This window comes from Galeopterus variegatus, unplaced genomic scaffold (assembly GCF_000696425.1).
Source record: "Galeopterus variegatus unplaced genomic scaffold, G_variegatus-3.0.2 Scaffold8278, whole genome shotgun sequence".
Lineage (NCBI taxonomy): Eukaryota > Metazoa > Chordata > Mammalia > Dermoptera > Cynocephalidae > Galeopterus > Galeopterus variegatus.
The window spans coordinates 51388-76816 of NW_007734389.1; the positions used below are offsets into that span (position 1 = coordinate 51388).

Sequence of the window (25429 nt, forward strand, 5' to 3'; positions counted from 1 at the left end):
TATCTATCTTTTCCATTTGGTTTGTTATCATGAACACGTGCCTTTCTTGGAAGAAGGAATTTGTTTCTGGCAGAAATTTTGTTTCCTCTAATCTATGTCCATCCAATACCATATGGTATAAGATGATAAAATTATTGGATTTAAGAGAACAGTGTGGGAGGTGGAAAAAAATCAAGAATCTTATTGGCACAAGTTAGTGGTTTCTGTCCTCTGCTTTCTCAACTACAATCCTTTTGCATTTTTTCTTTCGTCCTTCTGGATGTAATCACAGTGTAATCTCCAAATCTAGTGTTTTTTCTCAGCATTTGTCCTATTTGACCTTTCTCGCAGTGCTCGACAGAATATATTCTGATTGTAGAGATGAGCCTTCCTTTCGGCATCACTCTGTCTCAGCTTTCAGACGGCTGCTGGGCTTCTTACTCATCTCTCTGATTTGTCTTCTGCCCACACTCCCCTTTATGAACTAAAGATAAAGTCCTTCGCTAAACTCACCTTCCTTATGGATCTCTTTTAAAACTTTCTCTTTTCTTAAGGCTTTACATTTATACATTTATGTGCATAACTTTTAAGTATGTATGTACACACATATATACAGATATACATACATGTATATACACATGTATATGTATGTACGTAATTTACCATCCCTTTTCCGAACTACATTTATATATCAACACCAGTGTATTTCAATTTAAATATTGAGCGTACTTCAAAAACTTCATGGAAGGATTAGTATTATCTCTTAATTCCCATTTTCCACAAGATTTTAAAAGTACCCTTGTATACTTATAAATACATGGATCATCTACCTCACTAAAGTTGGTTCTTTTCCAGAATTCTCTTTAGTTTTAGTCAGCATAACCACACTGCCGGTCCTAGACCAGGCCTTTATTATCTCATGCTTGATTTATAGAAATAACTTGCTAACTCTTTCCCTTTTCCCCACAGCATCCCTTTTCAGATAAATATAGAAATGCCACATAAATCTGATGAAAGCACAAGTCTGATGATGTCATCTCCCCCCTGTCCTCACTTAAAAACCTGCCCCAGCTCCCCATCCATTATGTAAAAAATTCCAAAGACTTAACATTCAAGGCTGTCCAAAGTCTGGCTCCCAAACTGCTTGCAAGGATGACCTCTCAGTACTTCCCAGCGTAGACTACTGATGAATCAGATTGGCTCTCTGGCTAAATCCTGAAAACTCCTTCCTTATATTGGCTTACAACTCACTGTAGGTGTAACACTCTCATCTCATGGAATCCACTGTTTTCAGCACTGGCTCAGCAAGTCCTCTCATCTTCTAAATATATGTTATGTTTCTCATTCTGAAAAGCCTCAGTCTAGTGATGCTGCCCTTCTGCTTGTGTGAATAATTTTGCATTTACAATTTATTGCCCTTTTACTATTAACTTTCCTTACAGAGTAAAAAAGACCAATGATGTTTTAACACTATATTCAAGGCCTATTGCCTTTAATGTTATGTAAAAAAGTAAGATCTCAAACAACCGATCGTACATGGTGCGAATACGTCACACAGTTACTTTATATGCTTAGTTCTAGAAAATAAAGAAATTGGATTAATTTAATAAATGCCACTTTTATAAATCAATGCTGATTTTATATAGAGAAAAATAAGCATTAGGGATGACTAATACTTAGTCTTAACCATCCAGTTTGATTTACCTACTATTTTGCATCTGAAAAAAAAATACAACATATGGCTAGAAGTTACAAATTGGCAAAGATGAGTGCAAGTATGAGATACACAGGAGTTTCTTTTGGTCTCTATAAATTTATTGAAGTCTATTTAGCCTTCAACATTTAACATTTAACATAAAATTTGCATTTCTGACTTACTGTAAATTTGTGAAATCTGATATCATAGGTCACGGTTTAGACTCATTCTTTCTTACATACGATTCAATTCCCTAATTTATATTACCTGCTTGCACCAAAGGGCTCTTCAGTTTTCTACTTTGGAAGATAAAATATTTAGAAATTAGTCAAGGAATTTACTAGCTCATATCTTTTTTAAATGTAACTTGGGCGAATAGTGATTATAGCAGAAAATAACATGGTAAATAAACTAAGCATACTTTTAAAAATTTATGTCAAATTTTTTAAAAGTAAATAGGGTGCTTCTAATCAACTACAGGATATTCCATGGCTTAGGAGAAAATTCTAAGCAGTGCAACCGAGAAACATTTATCAATTAACTATCACATATCAGGCACTGAACTAGGTTCCTAGGATGAAAAATAATTAATAAAAGATTACAGTTCTATGGAAATTTATAGTTTTACTGAGAGATAGATTTAAAATCAAACATTGCAAGGCCATGTGATGCCAGCATGCATAGGTTTATAAGTATCACGGAGGCTTGAGGATGAGAATAGTGTCACAGGTGAAATGACACTAGAGTTGATCCTTAAAAGAGAAGTCCGGAAACCAAAGAGGAAAAAGTAAAGCATTATTCCATGTGCATGATCTTTTTACTTTTACTCTTTCATAGAATAAAACGTCTAAAATATTTGTACTTCCATAAACTAGAATTTACAGAAACAGTGACCAGTGTTCTTGCACTTTTATAAAAGTGTAACATAAACTATGTAGTTACTTAAAAATACAACTAAAGGTAAGTTCCGTATTGCTTAATGTTGTTCAAAAGTTGTAACTCATAAAACACAACTATAATTTAAAAAATAACTAAAACAGGCTAAATCAACAGAAATATCCTTGATGAAAGAAAGCCTGAGAAATAAAACAACACGTGAAATGCAGGTACCTCACTGAAAAGAGATGGAGAATTAGAACCACCCAAAGTGTCTACAGTTGGCAATCCCCATTAAGGGAAATTTGGAACAGAGAAGGTTAGAAAATAATCTTGACACTAGAATTAAAAGAGAAATTCCACTCTTTTGAACTAGAGTATCAGTGCAGAAATTAGGTTTTGAGTGGGATTGAAAAAAGAGAGTTTGCCTTTCTGCCAGCAAGCATGAAAGCTGTAATTCAAGAGACTATCTTTAAGTAAGGAAAGCCATATACTTAAAGGTAATACTTAACATTTGTGAGTGCTTAGAAGATAAACAGGGACGCATAAATTACTCGTGAAAGTTTTATGACATGGAGGGCTGTCAATATAAATTACATCATGATTTTGAAAGATTAACAGAAGTTCAGAGGAATGACTCATCACTGAGTCTATTTTGTTGTTTTGATACTGTCTTCAAAAGATTGTTTCATATGTTATGCTTCTAAAAACTTGCTTATATAAGTTATAGTCGAATGAGCACATGACGAACTTTTGTTATACCTGCTTTGCATTATGTAGGCATTCAATAATGTGACCCCAGAGACCAAAACAATTTTCAAGTTAAAGATTGAAATCATATATAAATATATTATTATCTGTTTAATTTATTAAACATAAAGTGACATAAACTTAGTCTTATGATTTGGTAATAGTGTTTAGAACCCCAAGAATAATATTTCTTAAAATTACATAAAGAAAACAAAATGATTTGGAAAATTACAAAGAAAAAAAAATTAAAATAGTCAAAGATCCCAGAGACCCAACATTTTTGCCAAAAAAATTAACAAAATATTTGAAATGTCAATATTTAATTAATTTGATAGTGTTTGATTATGACAATGAATATATTACAAACATGAATAAGTACATTGGGACTATAATTCCAGATTCATATTACATTACTTGAAGGAATTTGGAAGGAGAATTTTTGACTACAAAATAAAATGATAGTTTTACATCTTGTATAAAAGAGAAACTTATGCACTGAGAATAGTAAACTAATTATTTGAAACATTTCTAAACCTGAGTCTATTCTGTTCAAGCTAAATATAATGATAGCATTAAGCATAGAAGCTTTTGGGGAACTACCCTACAGTTTATGATATAAATAAAGAAATTAAGTCACTTATAAATAAGTGTTCTTTTTCCCAATATAATGAATCTGGTACTATGTTGGCTTCAATGTTTTGAAATGACCTTTTTTCCTACTTAAGTTGTGATGTCACGGGTTCCTATTTCAGTTCTCTGTTTCCTGAAATGGAAGGCTGATTAAGTGTACTGTCTTCTCTTTGACTCTGGATTCAAAAATGAGCTGTGCCTAGCAAACATAGTAAAACAGAATCAAATAATGAAGAAAATATTTATTATTGCAGAAGATGTAATAAGAAAAAGAAATCATTGTTTTAACATTTTTTGTCTAGTGTGATGTTCATTTTAATAATTCAAGTAGGAACACCCAAAAATTACTTTTGTAATCCTCGATGGCATTTTTTTTATTTTTCTTCTTTTCTGTTTTTGTTTTGGTGACTCACAGGCATTTTTGTTTTTTCAGCTCATCAAGAAATGAAATGGATTCTACACACTCGTCTCTCTCTGTCTCTCTTTCCCTCTTCTTACAAGAGTACCCATGAAAATGGAACTGGAACATAATACGAATCCTTCCACAAACTTTGTGAGGAGGCTTCATACATATATATGTTTATAAAGACAAGTAAATTATCAGGCTCCCTAAAAGCAATAATTAACCACTATATTATAATTATTTATCTTCATAAAATATTTAACTTTATAAAATTATGGAATTTTAATAAGTTTACTAGCATGTCAGTTATATAAATCCATTACTTTTCTGCATTTGATATTTCAATTTTAATAGTTTTAACAGTCTGATATTATGTTTTCATCCCCACAATAAATACATATATGACAGCTCTGTGGTACTGTTCCAGGGCGAGCCATTTACATTGTAGTCTATGTGAATGTATTTCCTGGGCTGTGCACTGAATAGTCTTAGTGGCCCAATGTGCAGACTTTAGACCTGTTGTGTAAAGTCATGATATTATGCACATTATTAATGGACAAATTGGCACATTAAAAATTCTTATCCACATAAATTGCATTTATCACTCTTCTAGTGTAGATCAGGCAGTGTTTTTCCACATTTAAAAGCAATAGAACCTAATTAGAATTCTTTTCAAATTCTTTTTAGACCAATATAGGGAAAAGTAAATATTTTCTTAAAAACACGATAAGAATCTTTCCTAATGAATCAAACCGGGTGTTGGCAAGTAGCACCAAACTCCCACTCAGCTATACTAGTACCTGGATTATGAATAAAACATAGTTCAACTGGAGTAGGCAGAAGAAAAAAGATAACGTGTTTGTGTTTGCTTTTATATATTTGTGTCTCCCATAAGATTATAAATTCTACGTGTTTAATTTTGCAAGTTCTAGCATTTAGCAAGGCATTTCATTTGGTTCATAGTAGGTGCTGAGCAAATATTTATTCACTTGAATTTAAATTGAGACTGTGCAAAATTTTGCCTTCTTTCTTTTACACAGTGAACATATTTAAGCATTAACTTTGATATTCTTGGCCTATTTCTCCCGGGAAATATCTTTAATCATTGGTAGAAATTTTTACATTTGATTCCACCTGAGACTTCAGAAGTGCTATATGACTTACAGGCATGACTATTTGCATTCTGAAACCAACTCTCGCACATCAACTAAGCATGCTACAATTCAATTTAATTCCTATGCTAACTACCTGGAGTCGGCAAACACCACCCAGTTTAAGGGGCTCAGACCCACAGGACTGCCCCCACTTCAAATGCTGGCCATAAGTCCTGGGTGTCCCCGAGCCAGTCACACTCCTGGCCAGCCAGCTACAAATTCAGGGCTTCTCATAACCACCTCAGGTTCAATAATTTGCTAAAATGACTCAAAGAACTCATGAAAGTGCTATACTTAACAATTACCATTTTATTATAAATGATACAAATGAACAGCAGATGAAGAGGCACATTGGGCAAATCTGAGCACAGGCGCTTCTGTGATTGTTGAATCAGGGTGTTCTATCCTCCTCGTACATCAATACAGTCACTGACCTGGAAGGTGTTAGAGCCTCATTTTTGTCTTAATTTTTATTTTACTCTTATTGAGGTTTAATTACATAGTTATGATTAATTAAATCCCCAGACCCTCTCTCGTCCCTGGTCCCTGGAGATGGGGGCAGGGGCTGAAAGTTTCAACCTTCTAATCATGTGGCTTCTTTTTTCCAGTGACCAGCATCCATCCTGAAGCTACTTAAGGGTTGCTCCATGGGCCACTTTGTTAGCAGAAAGTCTGGTACAGGTGAAGGTTATGAATAACAAAAGACATTCTTATCAAACAGAAAATTTCAAAGATTTTTGCAGCTCTGAGCCAGGAACCCAAAAGCCAAATATATTTTTTTATATACCACACTAGTCATCTCACATTTTCATTACTATGCTTCTTATATTAGTGTGTAATTTTCATATGATTGTAAGTGTAATTGTGATCATCATTGGGGAATGGTGATGATTCAAAAGAAATTTCAAAGGAAGCGGTCTTGAAGCAAATTGCGTGCATGTGTAAGTATGTATAAAAGGCTTCTTTGTGTGCGAAATACATCAGAACAAGAGAAATGAAATAAGCCTTTGGAGAGAAATGAGATAAAAATTTCTCTTTTTTTCTATTGTCTTCCGCTTCTCTGTTTCTTTATTTCTCTTTGCCTTTTGCATCTCTACTTTGCTCTTATTCTGATGTCTGTTACACCTACTTTGTTGGAAGGAGTGTCAATGACCTTCAAACATGGGAAGCATCATCGTGAAAACAGTAGTGGTGATGGGTATATCCAGGACATGGATAATATCAAAAAAAATTCAGGAAAAATGTGGACAACAAACAAAGAAAGTTCAGATGAAAAGGACAATGCAAACTAAAGAAGCTAAAGCATGCTGTTCAGGAAATGTTTTGAAAGGTTGCTCAAATTTAATGAACATAAATTTACAGAGAATGCTGACTGCTCACAATAATCTATCGTCCCGTTCTTCCTAGGCATATAATTGGACACATTTCCCAGCCTCTCTCAAGCCAAGTGTGGCCATCTGAGTTCTAGCCAATGGTCTATGAGTGAAAGTGTTATGTGCCGCTCCTAGTCCCGGCCCATAGAAACTTCCATCAGTTTACTGTTGGTGTATGTATACTATCATATGCCTCATTTACTTGGATGTTGTGTGAAAAACAGGAGCTAAGGTGAGAATTAGTGTCAAGCAGCAATGAAATAAAATAGAGAACTCTTAGATTAAGTGTCTCCCAGATTTAAAAAAGTGTCTGCTTTTGGATGTTGACAGAGTAGGAGATAAACTATAAAAAAGGCTTTAAACCATAAAGTCCAACCCAAACCTATTGTCTCAATAACCTGAAAGTATATTCCATGAAGATGAGAGAAATGAATGTATTGTGGAGGCAAAGAAATAAAGAACTTAAAAACTATGTTTAGGAAGAAATTTTATGTCTAACCATAAAACTGAATGGCAGCAGGTGAATATGAAGTTGATTAAGTTTTTTGAAAGAAATTAACATTCTGGTCTGAAAATTCTTTAGACTTTTTAAGCTTTCAGAAGTTTAAACCCCTTTAGACTTTCTTAAACTTTCATGAGCAAGAAGCAGGCTACAAAAGTTGCACAGATGCAAGGAACATGGGCTTCTGAAGTGACATGAATGACAATGGCTTGAGAAGAAGCTTGAAGTGAGAGACAAGGGCCACAGAAAACAACAGACAAGGGAATTCCTCAGTAGTAACTACAAGAGATGATAAAGGAAGAATCAAGGAATTTCTCCCTCAGCAAAAGCAAGGAGGGGTCCTCACAGTCACTGTTGGCATCAATGTTATGGACAAGTGATCCCTCTGTGTTTTTAGTTCTTTTCTGTTTCTAATGGAAGTTATTATTGTGGTGATGGGATTCAGGACATGCTGCTTTGAAATATGTCACGCTGACATTTGAGAAAACACCAGAAGCAGGAAGGCTTCTGTAGTGGATTGAATTATGTCCCCACAAAACTCACTGAAGCTTGAATTGTGTCCTCAAACTTTTATGTATTAGAAACTTGGCCCCCACTGTGACTGTTAAGAAGGTGGGGAATCCTATTATGATGATTGAAAAGTGGAACCTTGAAGAGGTGATCAGATTGTAGAACCGTGCCATAGCAAATGGATTAAATATGGTGGTCAGGGGTGTGGTTCTGAGGGCTTTAAAAGAACGGGAGAGTCTGTCTTTCTCTGCTCCACCATTTTCACAATGTGATACCCTGCCATCACTGTCGCCACCACCAAGAACTTCACCAGCTGTGTCCTCTGGACTTTGGACTTCCTAGGCTCAGAAACTGTAAGCAGTAACTTTTGTTTTCTTATAAATCACCCAGTTTGGGTGTTTTTGTTATAAGCAACAGATACAGTCTAATACAGTCTCTCTGACCTTCTCTTGCACCTTCTCACCCAAAGCAAGCCATAAAACCTATGTGACCTTCCCTTGAAAGTAGGTCATAAGACCCTCATTCAAGAGGAGTTTTACCTATACCCATAAAAAAGGAATGTTCTTATCTCTGCAGACACAGAGACATCAAGAAGAATCTGAACAAATCGGCCTTGCTAAGTTCCCCCCAGTTTATTACCCCTAGGTCATACCCCTTTGTCCAATGTTACTTCTGCACAACTGTCCACTCTTCAACAAACCTAAGCATTAAAATACACAGATTTCTCTGTGTCTTTGGTTCTTCCTTTCTGAAAACTCATGTGCCATATAAAACATACATTAAACAAATTTGTTATGCTTTTCTCTTGTTAATCTATCTTTTTTTAAAAGGGATCTCAGCTATGAACATTTTGATATGTAAGAAATTTTTCTCGCCTGTGGTGAGTGGGCACTATCAGAAAATCTTTACAGAGTATTACTTCTGATACCAATGGAAACCATGTATTTATTAGAACACAAGGTCCACATGGAAAATAGCAAAGCTTAATCATCATACAATTAAAGCAACTGGGGTCAATACAGTCCAACAATCCACACCCATCCTTATAAACCCCATCACTTCTCAAGTTTGAATGAGGACCACTTACTGATAAAATAGTGTGTAAGAGCCAAGCTGGTGTTTGTACCTGATTTAAATACTTGATTATGTTTGCAAAGGTGAAGTCCTTACATATGAAGGTACAAGTGCACCTACTTATAGATAGACTAAAACGGTATTCATAATTATTTTTGGAAGAATAAAAATCCACTTATTCCTCAGCCGACAGTAACTATAGAAAATGTTACTGATAATTTATTTAAATATTGGAAATAAATATCAGTTTTCCAATCCTAAAAATATCTCCATGTACCCAGAATACAAATATAGAGAGAAAATTAAACAGTCAACTGTATTTTCATACCAGGAAATATTACTGATAAAAACACTGGTTGGAAATGAATAGTTACCATATCATGGATGGCATTTGTATTAGTTTCCCAGGGCTTCCATAACAAAGTACTATCAACTGGGTGGCTTAAACAACAGAAATTTGGTTGTGGCAAATTTGGTGCTGGCAAATGTGGTTCTGGCAGCTAGAAGTCTGAAACCAAGGGGCTGAGCAGGATTGGTTCATAATGAGGACTGCAAATGAAGAATTTGTTCTAGGCTTCTTTCCTTGACTTACAGATAGCTGTCTTCTTGTTTCTGTCTTTTAGTCCAAATTTACCCTTTTTGTAAAGATGTCAGTGGACTCTGAATTAGGGCTCATCCTAATGGCCTATTTTGAAGTTGATTGCCTTTGTAAAGACCCTGTCTCTAAATAAGGTCACTTGAGATACTGGTGGTTAGGACTCCACATACTTTTGGTGGGGGGAGGGTGGGTACACAATTCAATCTATAAGATTCCAGAAATCTAAAAAGTTTCTAGGTGATGAAATCCTAGTTTCAATGGATAAAACAGTAATAAGTGGATTAAAAGGAATGTTCCATGGCTTTATAACATCCAAGCCATTGATTTCAATACCACCTCCTCTAGCCTCTCTATTCCTGAATAATTTGGAAATGTATTGAGTTCTTTTTTTCCTTAGGAAAAATCTAGAAGATGTAAGGACAAATATAAATGTTAAAAAAAATTCTCTGATGCCAAAAGAGAAAGAAAAGTCCCTATGACTCCATTTTTTCCTAGGGCATTTCTATTAGAAAACTTGTATTTGTAAATTCTTTCTCAGTCTCTTTGAAATGGATGCAAATCTCTTGAAAACATGAATAAATCTCCAGCCAGTTTTGCATTCCAGGAATTCTTTTTGAGGGCCTTGGAGCTATCTTTTTGAAATGTGAACATCAAGGAGGATGGCAACTAGTCTCTCTGTCTCTTTGGAGACTATGTGCCTGGCTCCAAATTGTACCTTCTTGCTTGTTGCAAAGATAAGGAAAGTTTTATTTTTCCTTTAGATAAAGGGATGCATGTGATTGACTGGTATACATGTAACATATGCAACTGATTATTAACATGTATGTAACTGATCCTGTCTTTGCCATCTCTTTAGCGGATTTCTTGAGATGCACATGACAGCTTGTCTTAATGCTTATTCAAATAAAACTTTTCTTTTCTGCGTTTGTAGAGAGAATCTCTTGGTTGGCCAAGATTTTATTGTTAGTTAATTCACCAACAATAATCAAAACTTTGTTTTCTTCCTCTTTTTCTCTAATCTAATAAACACACAGTCATGTAGACATACACACTTAAAGACTGAAAATATCTCTCACTTTGGCTTTGCTACATCAACTGTCTTAGCATAAAATTGAATGCACAGAATGGAGTGTTTATTAGTGACAATATCAACAAAAATGATTTATAATTATGCATTTAGTACTGTTTATTTCAGTACTAAATGTACGTCAAATTATGGGTTGTTTTGCATAGATCATGTGGTATAATCTTTACAATAATCTTATTACTTAGCTCCTACCACTATTTTCCAGATAAGAATCCCAAGGCTATGAACACGTACATAATTTATCCAGTTTTCATTCCTCAAAAATAGTGGAGAATTGGACCAATCTGTCTCCAGAGCCTGGCTTCTTCATCACTGATCCTTCCTCACTTGTTATGAAGGAGACCATTCTATACCAGAACCAATTCCAACTGGATTCCTAATTATAGGTTTCCTTGTGGATAATAGATCTGCAACATAACCAGTGCCATTTTAGACAAGCCCAAGTACAAAATGGCGCCATCCACCTCCTCCCGTCCCCCCTCCCCCGTTCTCTTTTACAAGAAGCCTCATAGTTTCAGAGAAAATGAGACTTTCAGCATTCCCGCATGTGCAGAACTCTCCATTCCCATGGCCTAACTCAATCCTCACCCCAGAATTACATCACCCAGCTCTTGGTGCCAACACACCAATATAAGCTCCCACCACACTAGGTTAGCTGCTGTCCTCCACTTTGAGCACAGCCCAGCAGATTTCTTTCTTTAATAAAGCTTGACCAGTACCCAGCATTTCGGCTCACTTTCTTTCATTTTGGTGCCAAAACCCGGGAAGGGTCTTGGCTGGACCGTCAGTTGATCCCCTCTCTTGGGTTGATTGGCTCCCGGCCACTCTTCCCAGACCAGCTGAGCCAGGTACCCTCGGGACTTTCTCCTTTTGCTGTTTCAGACCAACACATCCAACACCAGCCTCAATTCAGGGTGAGTCACTCAGTCTGTCCTGCCTACTTCTACAGGTTCCCCCAACTACTCTATGACTCTGGTCTCTACAAAGCCCAGGCACCTGGCCAGGGGAGCTCCTCTTGTGCCCCCAGCTATTGAAGGATGCTTCATTCACTGGTCAGTGGATTTTTTCTCTTGAAAAGAAGGTGGACAACAGAAAGGATGCTCTTTGTTGGCACACTTCTTCTGTATCACAGACTGCCCTTCTCACCCTCTAAATGGGATCCTCACAATCTAAACCTCCATGTTCTACACCTTTGGCCTGTCTCCTAGCTGGTTTAAAATCTCTCAGCTTCCAGGGAGACTTTGTCATCACCCTCATCCTACTAGGATTACTTGTTCCCTTCCTCATCCTCTACGTGTGATCCTTACGATCAGAACCATCACACTCTACACCCTTAGGCTGTCTCCTGGCCAATTTACAACCTCTTGGCCTCCTGGGAGACTTTAAGCACAAACGTTTTGTTCTCTACTGCAATCAGGTTTGGACAATACAAACTAGACAATGGATCCCAGTGGCCAGAAGATGGCACTCTCAATTTAGATATTCTTACAGATTTAGACAACCTTTGTCACAGAAATGGCAAAGCTGGAGAAATTCCTTATGTGCAAGCTTTCCTCTATCTCTGATCACATCCTTCTCTCTGCCAAAACTGCCCTGTGTTTCAAATTCTCCTAGCTCATGCCTGACCTCCCCCTCTGGACTCAGATCAATCTTTTGACCTGTCAGATCACTCTGCACCCCGACCACCTCCTTACGCTCCAGATCCTTCACCAGTGCCTCCACCTTTTCCCTCTCTTCCCCACACCTGGCCTCCAGATGCTCATCCTCAGCCCAACTCCTCCCCTTCTTCCCCTTCCTCAGGTAATAACCCCACCTCAGCTCTGGTTCCTTTATATCCCCTTTGTGAAGTGGGTGGGGTAGAGGGAATTATCCGGGTCCACATACCCTTTTCTCTTTCTGATCTCTCCCAGATCAAAAAACGTTTAGGATCTTTTCCAATTGACCCAGATACATATACCAAAGAATTCAAATATCTCACCCAATCTTATGATCTCACCTGGCATGATATTTTTATGACTCTCACTACCACTGTCTCTCCCGAAGATAGGGAACAAATCTGGATGGTGGCCCAGAAACAGGCAGATGAGGCACATGCCTAGAATAACAGGAGGCCTGTAGGGGCCACAGCCGTCCCTCATATGGACCAAAAATGGGACTACAGGCTGGCCACAGGGATCGGGAACTCCAGGACAACATGATCACACACCTACTTCACAGCCTCCAAAAGGCTACTCACAAGTCAGTCAATTATGACAAGCTTAGAGAGATCACACAGAAATCCACTGAAAATCCCAGTGAATTCCTAATCCACCTCTCTGAGGCTTTACATAAATACACATGTATAGACCCAAACTCCCCTGCAGGCATGGCTCTACTATACTCTCATTTCATTACTCAAATAGTCCCTGACATTCGAAAAAAAATTTAAAAGCTTGAGGATGGTCCAAATACTACCCACTGAGACCTCTTCAATGCTGCTTTCAAGGTTTTTAACAATAGAGAGGAGGAGGAGAAAAAAGATCATTACAAAAGAGGTCAGGCCAAATACCAGCTCCTGGCTAATACTATCCGAGGCTCACATACTCCAAAGCTGGCTGCCTCAAGAGGCAAGCCACATGGAAACTGCTTCAAATGTGGTCGACCGGGCCACTGGGCATGACTATATCTCAACCCAGGACTCCCTACGGGAACTTGTCCTCACTGAAAACAGCCAGGTCACTGGGGAGTTGACTGTGCCACTAGCCAGAGAGGGAGTGGTCTGGTTTCTAACCCACAACCTTCAGCTCCACAGCCATTTCTACTGGAGCTTCTAGGCTTTGCCCAGGAGGAGGACTGATGATGCCCAGGGCCCAAGGCCTCCATGGAGATCACCACACATGAGCCCAGGGTAACTCTCCTTGTGGCAGGTAAGCCAATCTCTTGTCATCGATATAGGGGCCACTTACTGTACCCTTCCTGAATATGCAGGACCAACAATCCCATCCTCTATTATAATAGTAGGGGTCACGGGATCAGAATACCACCCACAGATCACTCAACCCCTTTCCTGTACCCTATATCGCACCCAATTCATACACAAATTTTTAATAATGCCTCAATGCCCAACCCCCTTACTGGGGCCAGACATTCTTTCCAAATTCAAAGCTACCCTTACCTTGAATACTTTAACTCCAGCTACAATACTCCTGTTGCAGGCTGCCCCAGACCTGAGCCCTGAAACCTCTACCCTCCCTTTTTCCCCTGACAAAGTTAATCTTATGGTATGGGGTACCTCCTCACCCTCCATCACTACTCATCACCCTCCCATCCTTGTGAGGCTGCAGGATTCTTCTTCTTTCTTTAATGTCCCACAATACCCCATCACTATTAAACACTTAATAGGGTTAAAGCCCCTTATAAACAAACTCCTTTCTTCTCATCTTCTACGACCCACCCATTCACCTTGTAATACACCCATCCTTCCGGTTATAAAACCTAATGGCTCATACCGTTTAGTTCAAGACCTCAGGGCCATTAGTGTGGCCATTTTACCCATAACCTCAATCGTTTCTAACCTCTATACTCTTCTATCCACAATCCCAACAAGAACCTGTTTCTTCTCTGTACTTGACCTTAAAGATGCCTTTTTTTCTATCCCCTCACACTCTTCCTGTCAAAACCAGTTCGCCTTCACCTGGACTGACCCCGACATGTCTCATTCCCAACAACTCACCTGGACAGTACTACCTCAAGGGTTTTGGGATAGCCCCCACTTTTCCAGCCAGGCCTTAGCTCAAGACTTATCCAAACTTCCTCCAACCTCTAGCACTGTTATACAATATTTCGATGACCTCCTCCTTTGTAGCCCCTCCTATGAGGATTCACTGGCCCACACTGTTGCTCTCCTTAATTTCCTGGTCTCCAGGGGATATCAAGTGTCCCCCAGCAAGGCCCAAGTCTCTTCCCCTTCAGTCACCTATTTGGGAGTCCACCTCACCCCCAGCACTAGAGAAATATTGGTAGATTGCAAGAGTTTAATTTCTGAACTCCCTACTCCTACTACAAAGAGTGAAATCCTCTTTCCTGGGACTTGCAGGGTATCTCCATGTGTGGATTTCTAACTTTGGCGTGCTAGCAAACCCGCTTTATGAAGCAGCCAAAGGGGATCCTGCCATTCCTTAAGATCCCACAAAGCCCATTCATTCTCCCTTCCAGTGATTAAAAGCCACTCTCCTCACAGTCCCAGCTCTATCCCTCCCAAACCTATCTCATCCTTTTATCCTACATGTCACCACAACCCAAGGATTAGCAGACAGGGTTTTGGGACAAGAAGCAGGAGATATTTTCTCCCCAGTTGCATACCTCTCAAGACTAGACACCACAGCTTGGGTATAGGTCCCCTGTTTATGGGCCTTGGTGGCAGCCTCCCTTTTAGCACAAGAAAACTCTAAATTAACTTTTGGACAACAAGCAGTCATTTGTTCCCCTCATCATCTCCAAGACCTTATCAGCCACAAGGCCATGTCAGTTCTCTCCCCCTCCCACTTACAATTAATTCACCTTACTTTCATTGAAAACTCTCAGTTTTCTTTCAAAACTTGCCCTCCTTTAAATCCAGCTACCCTACTTCCAAACACTCACAACCATTTTAGAACATAATTGCACAGAGGCTTTAGACCTTTTTCTCAATCCCTTTCCACACATTTCCCCACATCCCATTATGCGGCCCAAACATACATGGTTCAGAGATGGGACCACCCCCCGGGTGGGTTATGCATAGTAAATCTAACACAGCTATTGAGGCTGCCCCCCTCCCCCCTAACACCACTTCCCAACAGGCAGAACTCATTGCCCTCACCCACACTCTCACTCTGGCAAGTAACAAACGAGTCAATATATACACTGACTCTAAGGATGCTTATCACATCCTACACTCCTGCCACAGCCATATGGAAGGAGAGAGGATACATGACCACTCAGGGAGGACCCATAAAATACAGACATCTTATCAAGATACTTCTTGAGGCTGCACAACTCCCAAAGGAGGTTGGGGTTATACACTGCAGAGGACACCATACCTCCAACGACCCCATAACCCAGGGAAACAAACCGGTGGATCTAACTGCAAAACAGGCTGCTCAGTCACCAGGCCCCCACTCTTCCTCTTCTGCTCAGGTCCTTCTCATGGCTCCCACACCCTTACCCCAATACACACCCCAAGAAATACAACATCTCCAACAGTTGGGGGCACAGAGAAAGGACAACTGGTATACTCTCTCTGGTCACTATGCCTTTCCTACCACACAAGCTGAAGAAATCCTCTTAGATTTCAACAATTCAGTTTATGTAGACTATGAACCTCTACTAAGCCTTCTTCGGCTTTTATATTACTCTCCCCACATGGCCAAGTTACTAAAAAAAATCACTCAAAACTGTCCTTTGTGTACTCATTTCTTCAATCAAGGTGGCCTCCAAGTCCAGTCCTTTCCCACGCACCAGACCAGAGGGTACACTCCTGGCCAGGACTGGCAAATTGACTTTACTCACATGCCTCCCCAGAAGAAAACACGTTATCTTCTTACTTTAGTAGACACCTTCTCTGGTTGGATTGAGGCCTTTTCCTCCACCTCAGAGGATGCAGCATCGATAACACGTGCTTTCACCTCAGAAATCATCCCTTGTTTTGGTTGGCCCACCAGCCTCCAGTGTGATAACAGCCCGGCATTTGTTTCCCAGATTACACGACTCACCGTGCAGGCCTTACCTATCAAATGGAACCTACACATACCATATTGACCCCAATCATTGGGTAAAATAGAGAAGCTAATCACCTGATTAAAACACACCTCACCAAGATGTCCATGGAGCTTCACCTCCCCTGGACACAACTTCTCCCACTACCACTCACTCACCTGCGAGCTGCCCCCCACAAGCCCACAGGCCTCAGCCCCTTTGAGATTATGTACGGCAGGCCCTTCACCCTCACACCTCTCCCTTCCAGCTCATCGCCTTTAGGCCAGTATCTCCCTACTCTTTCACTCATTAGGGATCTTCTTCTGGAACAGGCCAACCATCTATTACCTAATCCTTTACCCACCACCCCCTCAGATTTAAAACTGAGCCCAGGACAGCAAGTGTATATTAAAACCCAAATCCCCAAACCCCTCTCGCCATGTTGGGAAGGGCCTTATACAGTACCTCTCATCACCCTGACAGCAGTGAAAGTACTAAGAAAGACCCCTTGGTATCACTTATCCTTGGTAAAACTAGCACCTGAGACTTTACCCAAAGATTCTGTTAACACCAAGCCAGAGGTGTCCCTCTGCTCAACCTCCAACCCAACATTTCCTTACACTTTGTCCATTTCAGGACCCACAAGGTTAAAAATCTCCAGGACCTCCGCTCTTCCCCCAATCCCAGAAGGATGATCTTCCCCCCTGGCGATTATCTTCCCAGTCTTCCAGGCCCGTTAAACGTCCTTCCTCCAAGATTGGACCTGGCACTTCTGGTACTGAAGATATCCTTGAGTGGATAACCGAATTAGCCTGGCAAGGGGTCCTCTGCGACTACACTCCAGATGAGGTTCTTCTCTACTTTTTCTTTTTATTATGCACCCTTTTTCTCTCCTAACCCAATTAGCCTTTTTCTTTCTCCTACTCCCTTCTGTACCATCTACACATGCTACCTCCTATACACGATGTGAAACCACGGTAATGGTTGCAGGATCTGGGTGGATTATGGGGTCACAGGTGTTAGCTAGGCTTAGGGGGGAGCCCCCCTAAAGATATTCTCAGCCCTAACACATGCTCCCACTGTGTGTTATGACCAGTCAGATGCCATTAGCTGTACACACAGCAAACAAACATCCTGGCAGAAGTAGTTCTACAAAATAGACGGGGCCTAGACCTGCTACCAGCAGAGAAGGGAAGGTTTTGTCTATTCCTAGGGGAGGAATGCTGCTTTTACACACACAAATCCAGCAACCAGATGGCTAATAAGAGCCAGGCTGCAGCAGACTCCTGGGACAATTGGAGTGGGCTCTGGAAATGGACGCCCCGGCTGGTACTGTTACCAGGACTCTTAACCATGACAGCCTTCTTCTTCTTGGTCCCTGCCTCTTTTGGTGTTTCTCTAATTTCTTACAGGAAAGCATGCCAAAAGGTCACTGAACTCTCCACGGGAAGAGGAGGATACCGGCCTCTCCAGGTCAGAGACCCGGAAGAACACGGCTTCCCCCCAGGAAACCAACAGCATGCTTTTGTTTAGCCTGATTTTTCCACCTGATGTTCCTCTCCTCCCACCTCCAGCAGGAAGTAGCTTCAGAAGAATGAGACTTCTGCCCTTTGCCCCTTTTTCTATACTTAAAAGGCAGGAATAATAGATCTGCAACATAACCAGTGCCATTTTAGACAAGCACAAGTACAAAATAGTGCCGCCCACCTCCTCCTCTCCCTGCCTTCTCTTTTACAAGGAGCCCCATGGTTTCAGAGAAAATGAAACTTTTGGCATTTCCACATGCACAGAACTCTCCGTTCCCATGGCCTGACTCAATCCCCACCCGGGAATTACATCACCCAGCTCTTGGTGCCAACACACCAGTATAAGCTCCCACCGCCCTAGGTTAGCTGTGTCCTCCACTGTGAGCACAGCCCGGCAGATTTCTTACTTTAATAAAGCTTGACCAGTCCCCGGCATTTCGGCTCAATTTCTTTCAGTGGATGCTGAGACAATTTTGCTTTGCTTATCACCTCTTCTACATTGCTAAAGTGGTGTGGCAAAATGGAAGTTTTCTTGAATGTCCTGAACATTAACGACCTTAACTTTCCCTTACTGCATTGNAAATGGAAGTTTTCTTGAATGTCCTGAACATTAACGACCTTAACTTTCCCTTACTGCATTGACTTGATAGCTGTATAATCTTGAAAAAGTTATGTAACTTGTCTCAAACTCAGTTTCCACATCTGGAAGCAGGGCCTAACAACAATTTCTCTCTGCCCATAAAGAAGCATGGTAAGTCTCTACTGACTTAAGGTATGTGGCCAGCTTTGGAGATAGAAATCAACTGGTGAGAGTGCAGAAACAACCTTACTTATCAACATGTCTCCCAGGAATTAGGACAGTGTCTGGCATAACAGCTAATCAAAATAAAATTAACTGAAAGAAAAATTTTAAAAAGTAAGGCATTATTCTCTATCCCATATATCATAAACAATGAAGACAGCATAGATTTAACATATTTTTACCTGTATGAGATTGAGTCTTTTTCTTTTTTTGTCCTTTTGCATCCAATTTTCCCAGTATCCTAGTATAAAGTAAAAGCTGAGAGCAAAAACCATCTACCCCCACACTCAGTATAGATCCAGAGAATAGAAACCAAACCTTTCTGATCACATAGCATGATCTTGCAATTCCACGGTCTCCATCATCCTGATATCTGCCCAATCCTAATAAAGTCCCCACTTTGAAACACTCTCATTAGATCAAATTTCCAATTCTCAATAAATTTTGACATTGCTTCCCCTCCCCCCCAAGGCATTGCCAAAGCTTTCTTGAGGCGGCAGTCTCCCTTACCTGGGTAAAGAATAAACACTTGGCTTTATCTCAGGTGGTATTGGTGACATTTGAGAAGCCAGTTTTCAACAAAACCTGAGTTTTCTAAGAATAAAAATTTTTTCAAAACTGCAGAGCTCTAAGTAAATATAGATTTCATGACATAGAAAATCATCTGTAATATCTGCGTAACTGACATTATAAATGAGTATATACATTTCTGTTCTGTTTAATTTTTTCATAAATCATGTTAATTTTGATTAATTTATGATAGAACAAAATATCTCCATCATATTCACTTGTGATATAAATGGTTCAAATCCATCAATTTAAATTTTTTACAAGTATAAATTAGGATTTTAGCCCCCAAATAGGAGTTGAAAACAGCATTTTTGTTTTTACTATCTCGTAGCATTTCTTTCAATATATAGATAGTCTTTGAACCAAAAGGTTAAATCCAACTTACTTAATAATGTGGGATCTTACCTTTTCCAGTTTTGAAAGAGCAAGAGAATAACAGTCTTTGGCTCTGAATTGCATAAATCTCTTATTGGCTGGGTGAGTAAGCTCTGTGATAATACTGAGACTGGAAAACAACCTACAATTCAAAAAAAAAATTGCATTACACTAACAATCAGATATGGAATTTTTTTATAACAACATATTTATGAGTGAGTGATTCCTAGCCTTAGGCATAAAATTATAACCAATTACAACAGCAGGCAGTGCCACATAAAATGTTCTGTACAATGTAAGAAAAATGAAACACTATTTTCCAAAGAATATTTTATCAACATTTTAGCACAATATGAAAAATAAATTCAGTAATTTTGCTTTTATTAGACATTTTCTCTCTATGATTATGAAACAGTATAGAAGGGAAACTCATAAAGCTGATTCAAGAAGTTACAAGGTTACTTTGTGAATAATATTGAAACAGAAATTTATATGATGAATAAAACCAACGGGCAAAAATTTCACATGATGAATTTCTTGTCCATTTGATGTCCTATGACTCCCTACTCTCATAGTACACAATTTTTAAATGTCCTATCTTGCTGCAATGAACTTCTGAGAAGAAGAAATATCTTTCTATAAAATTTCATTGTAATGAATTGGGATGAAGGCTAAATAAAGCATTGGTAATGTTGTTCCAAAGGGATCCTGGGAATTTTCATGTCCCATGGCTTTGCACTAGCTTTCTTTCCATTTTGACACCACTCCCCCCTGCCAAATACATACATAAACATGCATACATACACACATGAGATTTTTTTCCCCCAGAGGAAAGGGGCAGAATAATGCCACAATAAGTGCCATTTTATTTTTGCTGCTGTTGATGATCGGATCCTTACCTGATATTGTGCATGACAGGTAGCTTTCCCAGTTTCAGATATTTTGAGATTCTCTGTGGCAACCTCTTCTTGTGATAATCAGTTATAGCCACTTAAAATTCCCCTCTTTAGGTTAAACTCATCCCCTGAATTCAAGGATTAGAACTTACTGAAAATATGCAGGATATAAACAGCCAGTTTGTGGCCCAAAAACAAATTAGCATCTATGACTCTCATTTTATGCCAGTTCCAGGAGTGAGGATACTGTTACTGGAATGCTTTGGTGCTTTATAAAGAAATGTGCTTCTTTTAAGATGGGAGCCCTGTCGCTGAACCCCGTGCTACTGATGAGCTTTTACCTGTGCTCAGGTCTAACTCCCTAATGCTGGTTGATTATCTGCCAGGACTTCTCCCTTCTGCTAGGGACAGTGGGCTTGCCCGATGGCTCCGCACCCTGGAGGGGCCCGCTCTCCAGCCTGTGGCTGAGCCTCTCCTCATTACCTGCCTCTGAGGTCTGTTTCTCCTGGGCTTTTGTCACCATTCCAATTAAGACACTAAACCATCATTAAGAACAGTTTCTTTCAGAGTTATCTGTGAAACTCGTATGCCCTATTAGCTACATAAATAGATTAATATTTGGGATTTACCTAATGAAGGCTTATGTTATCACTGGGCGTTTTGTGAAATCCACTCTTTATAATAGGAAGGAATATAGTCAGTATCATATGGCTTGATCTCCATTTTGAGAACAAATATTATTGTATTTCTTGATCTAGGCAAATCATAGTAAGTGTGACTGAAGTAATGTAAGCAAAACAGCAATCAGAATATATTTTCTTTTGCTGATTTTTAATGTTAAAATATTTTAATTTTATTTGTGCCAAGGACTGCTGTCTCCAATAATTCTGTGACCCTGAGTTGGTTAAGGAAACTCTGAACCTCAGATTCTGTAAAGGTGGGGTGTCTAGACATGGTTTGTGAAACACTTAGCACAGTTTCTGACACACAGTAGGTACTGTTTCTTAGTTGTGGTGGTATTACTATTTTCTTAGATATTTTCCTTCTGTGCTATTTCTGCCTGAAATGTACTTTCTTTCCTGTTTACTTCCCTCCTCAAACTCTATATTTTGAAATCCCAACCATTACTTAAAGTTTCTCTTGAATCTAATTGATATGGAATTTAAAAATATGTTTAAAGTGAGAATCATTTTCTCTACTTTGGCTCCCTGGTATTTGATTTATACCACTTATTACACTGCTTCCTGCCTTATTCATGCTCTAGCTCTCCTATTAAATCACGACATCTAGAAAGACAAAATTTTCCTCTCAGTGCCTACTACTGCATCTTCTATTTCTTTAATTAATCAAACTTTGTTAAAATAAATAATTTCACAATTCTTGTTTGTGCATTTGGGATTCATAGTTGAGTAGATAAATTCTTGGTGAAGAACATGCTGAATTTAATTAGATTAGTTTATGGAGAAACACAGTATTATCCACATTCCACATGACTTTGTTTTGGCAGTTCTATTCTTGTCACTCAAAAGTCACCAATGATAGTGAATTCAATAAGCTAAAGTTCTTTTTAACAGAAAATCTTTAAAATTAGAAGAATGTCCTGACTGGGGGGTGGGGGGAGAATCACTTGGCTTTTTGGCCAGCAAACTCCATTTGGTAGGCCTAGGAAATGCCACCAATTGTCACATCTCATACCATCTGGGAGTTTAAACGTATTGATTTCAGAAATATTTTCAAATAAGTGTCACTAAAGATTTTTTTTAATAATATGGGTTGTCACAGACAATACTCAATAATCTGTGACAACAGAAACTGAAATGAGGAGTGAATAATAGGACCAAAATGGATCAATGAACACCAAGCCCTATAGTCTCATCTGAACTTCTAAAAAGGAATTAACTGACCTAAGGTTCTCCGCCTTGTCTTTCCCCATTTTATCTTCTAGAAGGACAAAAATGTCCATGACATAATATTATCTAAAATTTACAAGGCACTATTCTACAAATTGTTCATATATCAACTCATGTGATCTTCATGACAATAGGTGAGAACCTCCTTCCCTCATGCCTCCACCTGTACCACCTTCTTCCCTGGAAAACGTTGGGGGCATGTGGCTCCAACCTGACTATCTTTTCAGTAACCTTTAGACTTGTGCTGGTCTGTTCCAAGCCATGAGGTGAACTCAGGCCTACATGGCCAGTTCTGTGCTTATCCAGCACGGAGCTTGACCATGGTGCTCATAGGCGGATTTAAGAAGCTCACTATCACCATACACCAATGTCACATCTTCCTACCTGATATTTTGTTCTGTATCTGCCTGACCTCTTTGGATCTTGATAGTTTCTAACTTTTGTTGGAAGTCAAGCAGGCCACAACATTTCTTCAAATTGCAGAAAACTACTCTGTGATTTACCTATAATTACTAGTCTACAGATGAGAAACAGATGTGGCACAGAGAAATCAAATAACAAGTTGTCTAGCTCTCTATCCTGTTCGTGATGCCAATTGTAAAGCTAGGTGACCACAACCATGCCAGTTGTCAGGCTCTTTTACCTGCCAGTAATCCTGCCGACTGGGCCAATTGTTGAGCTAGGGCTGGATCTGGAGCCCACAGACCCCTCAAGCCTGTTCACAGACTAGGTCACAAACCCTTCATATGCCAGGCTGGGTCACCAGACCCCACACACACCAGGCTGGGTCACCAGACCCCTTCACGCAGGTCTATGAGCTAGGTAACTGGCCAAAAGGTCCTTGGAACCATAGGCTGGAAAGCATGGCTGCGTGGGGCGGAAGCCCAAGGCCAACGCCCACCTGCCTGCTTCACTAAAACTCTCTCTCTCTCTCTCTCTCCTTTCTCTCTCTCTCTCTGTCTACTCTCTCTCGCTCTCTAAAGAAGAACACAAGAATAGCAACAAAACTAAAAAGATACATTGGTGCACATGTGCACTAACTTCAAAGCACACACACACACACACACACAGAGTTTGCTTACAGTGGATGTGCTGCTGAACCACACCCAACTGTATCCAAGGTGAGGGCCCTGACCTCACAAGTTCCCAACACAAGTTCAAGTTAACATTCTACTGGACAGCAGAGCCTGAGCCACACCCCAGCATTCAGGTTCTAAAGACTCCCCTTAACATTATAATAAAGAGGTAGGTAGACCATTGGAAAGGAAACTCACATGACCCAAGTAAAATAACAAATCACTAAGAATGTCTAGTAACATGCTGGGGTTTTGTATATTAAAAATCAACTCTATTTTTAAAATATAGTATTTTGTAAACTCTACCTCCCTGTCTAACCCCTAAATAGTGATTGTTAGGTCATAACTTCATTATTTTTATTTTTATTTATTGATAGCAATATTTAATATTTAATTTAACAAATATTACAATGTGTACAAATATTACTATTCACAAACTCCGGTCTCCAGGAGAGACAAAGATGTACCAAGTGAAATTCCTGCCTTTAAACACATTATGACCGAGTAGAAGAAACAGCAAAAATTCACAACTTATAAGGCCATATATATTTTTGTTGGGGTGATGAATTATGGTTGACTGAATGTTCCTGGATTAAGTAGAATGAAGACACTAGTGAATGGGCAGCTTGTGAAGAACACGTAGGACAGTACTGAATTATAAGATCAAAGAAGAAATTTATGAGGAAAACACAGCTACAAACTAATGAAAACCTATTTCATCTTTTGGAACATTTTTATTTTTCCTTAGAAATACGGCTTTTGTCTTTAATATATGCCATTATTCTCACTTTGAATAAATTTGTGATGACTTGGATTCTTTTGTTTATAATACTTTTCTAAAACACACTGTATCAAATAGGAATATGTACATAAATGTAGGTAGATGCATTTTGGGTCTTAGTAAAAGTGAGTGAAAATATGATTGAGTGATGTAGCCATTGTATTTGAGGGACTTCTAGAGTTGAAATTACATAGGACAACAAAATTTATGTGATGTGCCTGCCATTTCTGTTCTATAGAAGTGAACCTACACCATTGATGTTATTTAATACTGAGAAACTGAATGCATTGGCTAAGCCTGCCACCTAGTGAAAATCTAGAACTAAGTAGTACTTATATAATAAAAAATTGTATTGCCGTGTCTTTTATACCTACAGAGTATTACTTATATTTAATTATTTTACTTTTACAAATTTGGTCATCTGATATATTTAATTATGTATCTTTGAGACATTAATACTGCAAATCTATTTCTGCACCTAATGTGAGCTAAACACATTTGCATACAAAATATTTCAGAAATAAAATGACATAAGTCTCTTTTCCCTAGGTAATAGGATCATAATAAAGCATAATTAAAAAATAATATAGTTTATTCTATTCAAAACTTGTCTATATTTATTTTATATTCTAACTCAGTAATGTAAGTATAATTGTGGAGATGTGTAAAATATCTGTGGAATAGCTGTCTGACTGCATTAAATTATTCAGTATATATTTTTGACATGTTCAGTTATGCAAACTAATATAAAGATGAAAAACATATCATATACTCTATTTCACAGGCTGCTGGTAGGACTTTGAAACTAGTTGCATTTGTATCTTAAATCAAAACAAGCATAAGAACCATACAGATCTGAATAATGTTTACAATACTTTAATCAAAATATTACTTAATGAGCTAGTGCATTACACTATAAATTCTGATCTGTCATGGTGGCTGGAAATGATGTTTTTGAATAACAGGGAGTATACATTTATTTATAGGGGTATAGATATATACATATTTTAATTTTTTATGAATAATTTTAAAACATTTTAGGAAGTTCGAGTTAGTTATAGAGTATGATAAATATCAGGTATCTCCTATATTTAAAAATTATATTCATGTAAGACATAGCCAATCTAAACATTAAGAGGTTTTTTTTAA

The 25429-nt window shown here is 38.8% G+C and overlaps 1 protein-coding gene across 2 annotated transcripts in view; it reads right to left on the bottom strand.

Moving 5' to 3' along the window:
• Positions 1-25429, bottom strand: part of LOC103608305 (potassium channel subfamily T member 2-like) — a 74759-nt gene that overhangs the window by 34309 nt on the left and 15021 nt on the right. For both annotated transcript variants that reach the window (XM_008592751.1, XM_008592752.1), the window contains exon 2: positions 19648-19759. In XM_008592751.1, the coding sequence (XP_008590973.1) occupies positions 19648-19759 (112 nt within the window). The remainder of the gene's footprint in view (positions 1-19647; positions 19760-25429) is intronic.